General features: G+C 36.1%; 1 protein-coding gene across 1 annotated transcript; it reads left to right on the plus strand.

Moving 5' to 3' along the window:
* Window positions 1-2,545: 2,545 nt before the first annotated feature.
* Window positions 2,546-3,679, plus strand: TRIADDRAFT_36877 (expressed hypothetical protein; the record flags this gene model as incomplete). The annotated part of the gene is made up of 4 exons (XM_002107595.1): window positions 2,546-2,595; window positions 2,805-2,846; window positions 3,263-3,361; window positions 3,533-3,679. Exons 1-4 carry the CDS (start codon window positions 2,593-2,595, stop codon window positions 3,677-3,679), a joined length of 291 nt encoding a protein of 96 aa, XP_002107631.1. The 5' UTR covers window positions 2,546-2,592.
* Between the last annotated feature and the right edge of the window lie 2,143 nt (window positions 3,680-5,822).

A 5,822-nucleotide genomic window follows, 5' to 3' on the forward strand; every position in this document is an offset into this window, starting at 1 on the left:
TATCCGGTAACATAAAGTACGCTTAATAATGAGCTACCATAATTTACTGTTGCACTACTTGAAGAAGATTACACGTACATACACTTGTGAAACTATTGTGATTAGATGTCAATTATAGAATGGATATCATCATACTAATAAGTCACGAAATAGTAATTTTAACATTAGAGGGTAAGAATCATCACTGGTAAAATATTACCTATAGAAAGGGCTATATACTGTACACAGTATAATCAGAAGTATTAATAGCGTTCCTATTGGATACGATCGTACCAAGAAGGAAAGCATTATGGTAGAGCTTTTATTGTACAGTATTTATCAACACATAAACTGCATTTAATCATAGTTGCTGGAGCTAGGCACATATAGTACAGTAATAAGGCTTTCATTATAGACGATTATTTGTGCATTAGGTTACCACTGTGCTACTTAGACGTACGACCTAAACCTACTTATATTCTATCTCACTTGGCGAGCTCCAGACTATCTCTTTGTGCAGGAATGTCTACGTGCTTTAGGGTTGTTATTGTCCACCCTAAAGGTAACATCACTGTTATTTTCTATCTACTCTAGACGTACAAGTATAGCAGCGCTGTTGATGAAACCTAGGCGTTAGTGACATTAGATGGATTACTTCGCTATTGCACTAGGGTGGAAGTAGTCCAGTTGGCGTCTCATGCCCATAAAGCAGGAGGTAACATTCAAAATCTGCTTAAATTAATTAGCAAAATTTTGCTCGTAGTGTAGTAACCGTGTTTTGCAGCTGTTGATCGTTGTTGTGCATCGCACTGTCGAACAACTCTAACACACTTGTATACTAACACATTATCATGAACATTAAGAGATGATATCTATGAACTCTATCTGTGTTTATTCCTATCAATCAATCCCATTGGAAGAACGATGAATCGATGATGATGATGATGATACTTTGCTATTTGACAAGCACTTATTAAGCAAGAGGTGGTCGATCATTCTTATGGTCAACATCGACTGCATAAGCCTCATCAATCACTATCCTTGCACTCCATTGATGTCTCACCTACTTACGTCTACAATCAGCTCAGTTCAAAACAGTCTCCCTTCTTCTTAATCCTACCCAATGAATCCAATCTAGCCAAGGATATCTTGTATGGAAATGGAGAAAACACTTGTAGATGAAAATATAAATAGCGATTGCCAAAGTGTTTTCAGCTACTTCTCCCTGGTAACGCGTGGACAGACGTAAAGCGAAAATTTCAATTTTGGCTATCCAATCAAATCGTCTAGTCCGTCTTGCGTCCTATCCGGCAAGATGCGTTGAAAATTTTGTTACTCGTACAGTACCATAGAGTCTAGTTAAAAACATAACAACGCTCCAGAATAGCAAAAGGATGACTAGCCAAGAGTCAACTCTATAGAGAAGTAACACAATGGAAACAACACTCGGACGGTCGGACATTTGACCCCATACTATTTCAAGCACTTCCATTCGGCATTCTGTTACTAAGCGAATGGTCGATTTTATTATTCACTTATTTTGCTAAATTAAGTAATAGAACATTGAACTGTATGCTATTAGACTAAGTTCTACTGGAAAGCAGTTATACAAGGTCCTAATTGTGTTTCAATCAGTAGAAGTGATTCAGAAAAAGAAACACTGAAGATCCATACTAAGTCAGTCATTTTGGAGCATCTTCTAAGTACGAAAAGTCTGTCCGTCTGTGTGCAATGGCCAGATGTATCCAGTATCTCCCCTAGTCGTCCATATTTGCAAGTAAAGACTGCTCGACAGTGAGTAAACGCTTGCTGCTGTAGGCAATTTATGGATGCAGAAGTGTTGCATTTAGTGACCAGTAGAGACCCTACAAAAAGCAATAAATCTCCAGGGAAGAGTACGCTGTAATGGAGAAAATCGAAACTGCTTAGGGTACAGTAGCATTCAGTCATGGACTACTCGTACAGTAGCAGTGAAGTCTATCAGTACAACGATAATCAGTCGAGTGCTATCGACCCATATCAAGCAACAACGCTGTTGTACTGATAAAAACAAGCTAATACTGGATAGAATTGAGACTGCACTTATGATGCAATCGACGTACAAGGATTTAACTAATAGATCATGGGCTTCAAAAGCACAAATTTACTTCTTATGAAGTGAAAGACACATTTTTCTGCACTAGACCATTCGACTCGAGCGACGACAGAAGATCCAAAATGATGCAGTAGAGACCGACAATATCGTCAGTGGCTGATAGTAGAAGCACTTGCTATTAGTACTGAATCGGGTACTGTACTGTATTGTATACTCCCTCAATGGAATTGGATAGTCTATGGCGGCATGCCACAGTGTACAGTGTACAGTCTGTACCATTTCGTAGCGTATGACTGTACTGTAGGCTAGGCTTGTGATCGCCGATAGTCAATGTATCAAACCATCAAGTTGGCGTAACGGTATAGTATAAGTTCCACTGGAATGAATGAGGGGATTTCTCTCCAGTCGGACCAGGTTATTACTCGTTGCCACTTCGCCATTAGCTCATTGCACCTTTGCTCCTCCATCTTGCTGACAATCTTCCGAGCTAATTGCAAGTCAAGAATTCAAGTAACAAAATGGTAAGTTAAAGGCATAGGCTAAGAAATTATTGTATATCGGTTCAAGAGTTGGATAGGTGTATAGTTTGGCCAATTCAATAGGCTTCAATACGTTGTATGATTGTCGTATAATGCCATTCATCCAGTCATCAACATGGCGGAACCAACCTTCACATGTTGGATGATATACTGTTCTAATTCTACTTTGCTTTGAACTTATTGGATGATAGTTACCGCTATCCCTTCTTAAGACGGCTCAAAGTCATCCTATGGTAAGATGATACAAAGGAATAGGATAAGCTAATGACAGAGAGTAGTGTATCCTTAGACAGAAATAGTCAACGTAGTCGTTCTAGCGGTAGAAAGTGGCCACACTTGTACTTGCTGAGGAAGAGAGTCAAGATATACGAGTACATGATCAATAATGTCTTGTAGGCAAGTTGTAGCAAAACATAGACGACGGTACAGTGTGTACAACGTAGTAAATTCAGTTTGACTCGTGGCAGTACAGTAAATTAAATTGAGTATCAAGAATAGTCTCGTTGTTTTTACATCTATGATAGCTATCACGAGTTTAGAAAAGGAAAAATAATAATCATATGAGACCTTGTTATAAAAAAACAATTTCACTCCTGGCGTAATTTTTATAGCCAATCTTATTTGTGTACTTCTATCGTATTGTGTACAGCTGGTTGAACTGAAGAACGGTGAAACCTATAATGGACATTTGGTTAATTGTGACAATTTTATGAATATCAACCTTCGTGAAGTTATTTGCACCTCCAAAGTAAGTCTACTTGGATAGCCGATCAGCAAAGATTGGTGATATGCTGTTTAATTTACACAACCCTGAATGAACTAAAACATCTTAAAAATATGAAATTTTGATCGTGATTGTTTACGCTGTCGCTTGTGAACATAATTTTATTCTGTCTTGTTAATCCCAATACTCGTATAGGATGGTGATCGGTTCTGGAAAATGCCGGAATGCTATCTCAGAGGAAATATGATCAAGTATTTAAGAATTCCTGACGAGGTCTACATTGTTACCGTAAAGCTTAAACATCATTTAGCTAGAGATTGGTACAGTCTTCGAAAGTCATAAAAATACAGTAGGAACTTGTAGTATTGTAAATGGGCAAAAAAATTGTAGCGCTACTTTCAATACTTATTATTAGTGTGGTGAAAGACTCGCACCATGACTTTTCTCATAATAAATACGCTAGATGCTATCATTGCTTTCGACTAATCTTACATTCAATGCAATGTGGTACAGTGTTGTAAGCTGTAAAGTTAAATTATCCCTTCCTATAATTACGCTGCATTGCAATACTTAGAAATAACCGCTGCAACTTTGACGGTTTGTTATCTTTCTGATCAGGTTATCGATATGGTCAAAGAGGAAGCCATAAATAGAAATCGTGGACGTGGAGGTGGATTCGGCGGAAGAGGTTTGTCAACATTTCCTATATATTCATAAGTCAATCAGGCGATATACGTAGCTGATTAAAATTTGCTAAGGAAATAAGGTTGAATACCACCTTGGCCGTAACCTATTTTTTATTCATTTCTTCAAATTGACGTATAATGTTACCATAAATGATATCCTTAGTGTTAACGACAATAGCTAGTTACTACCGATGAAGTGATTAGACATAAAATAATCTGGTATAATTTTAATAATTTCAGGTCGTGGTGGTCGTGGAAGAGGTATACGATAATTAAAGACTCATACTGCAGCAGTAAAAGCCACAATTTATTAGAATATAAGGATATAATTGTACTGGATTTTCTTTCATGTCGAATGTCTATTTTCAGGTCAATTCAATCGCGGAGGTTATGGCAGAGGCCGTGGAGGTGGAAAATAATCTTTCTTGGTCATCTTTCATACTTAAGAGAATCAACTACTTCTTCAATCCTTTACACTAAATGTATTTGACAATATGTTGCTGCTAAAGATGATATACAGTAGACTTTTGTGCAACCATCGTAAAGCGACAAATTATACTGAGTATCAGTTACAATTTCATTTGCTTGATATCTTTATATCATTTTTGTACATACTGTACACATATGTCTGTAAAATTCGAAATGAGTCAGATGTAGACTCTAGTTAGTTATCTTCCTGTAACTTTATCAGTTTTTATGATAATAAACATGTTTTGTACGCGTGTATTGATGAGTCGATTAATTTGTTCCTAAGCTGTATTCAATTATACCCTTACTTGATAAACTGTCATTTAAAAACAGTTTTCAACAGCAGTGAGCATATATTTACAGATAGAAATCATCCGGACAAGCTTCAGAGATACAACGCAATGTACATCGCAGGCTATTCCATTTTAGAATTTGCGGATCAATTGATCCGAATTTACTACCCACCGCGATATGTGTTTACGAAACTTAAAATTGAAAGTGTTATCGCAAACTGCGCATAGCCAGAATCTTATTAGTTATACTCCAAGTAATAACAAAAGACTTTGGCTTTTTCAAAGCTGCTACCTGTCATTCTGATATTAACGGTGTTGGAGCGTTAACTCATATCAGTATAAGTTTACGACTCTTATTCTTCAGTTAGCAATGATCCTGCTAATTTCAAGTACATTCGTCAAATTAGTTGATAATATAGTTCTTAAAGGCTACAATCTCGTTAATTAAAAATAATTTAAACATTTATCGAAAGCAATTCATGGCGATTTAAAGCAAAATAATATTAGTTATGTTATGCTCGACAAGTTCTTTAAGCGTATGAATTAGCCATGATAACAATTTATTTCGTTCAAACTAAGTCAATTGGCAAACAACTATACCAACGTTTAGTAAATATATGGAATCACAATCATGTTGGCGATATTATGTTTAGGAACAAAAAATTTTCAGCAATTTATTCAGGTAAAAAGGAGGAGTATCATTAACGATATTACATGATGTCATTCTGTAATTGCGCTATTACGTATTTATGCACATGACTTGAATAATAACAAAAGTAATGTCCAATTCTTTACGCTTGACCTTAACATAATATAATTAAATCCTAATATGATTAATTAATATCGTGACTTAACTTTTGTATCTAGCTTACGCAAGCCTGAGATAACATAACGATTGCATATTGCTGTTTTCGTAAAATCTTCTAAGGCAAAATGGCGAATTTAAAGTTTCACTCGCATCTAGGCATTTACGCATAGAGTAGTCAAATAGCAGTGTTTTATTTTACTTACTTATTATAGCAATACAATTAATTTATC

Source organism: Trichoplax adhaerens, genomic scaffold (genome assembly GCF_000150275.1).
Source record: "Trichoplax adhaerens TRIADscaffold_1 genomic scaffold, whole genome shotgun sequence".
Classification (NCBI taxonomy): Eukaryota; Metazoa; Placozoa; class Uniplacotomia; order Trichoplacea; family Trichoplacidae; genus Trichoplax; species Trichoplax adhaerens.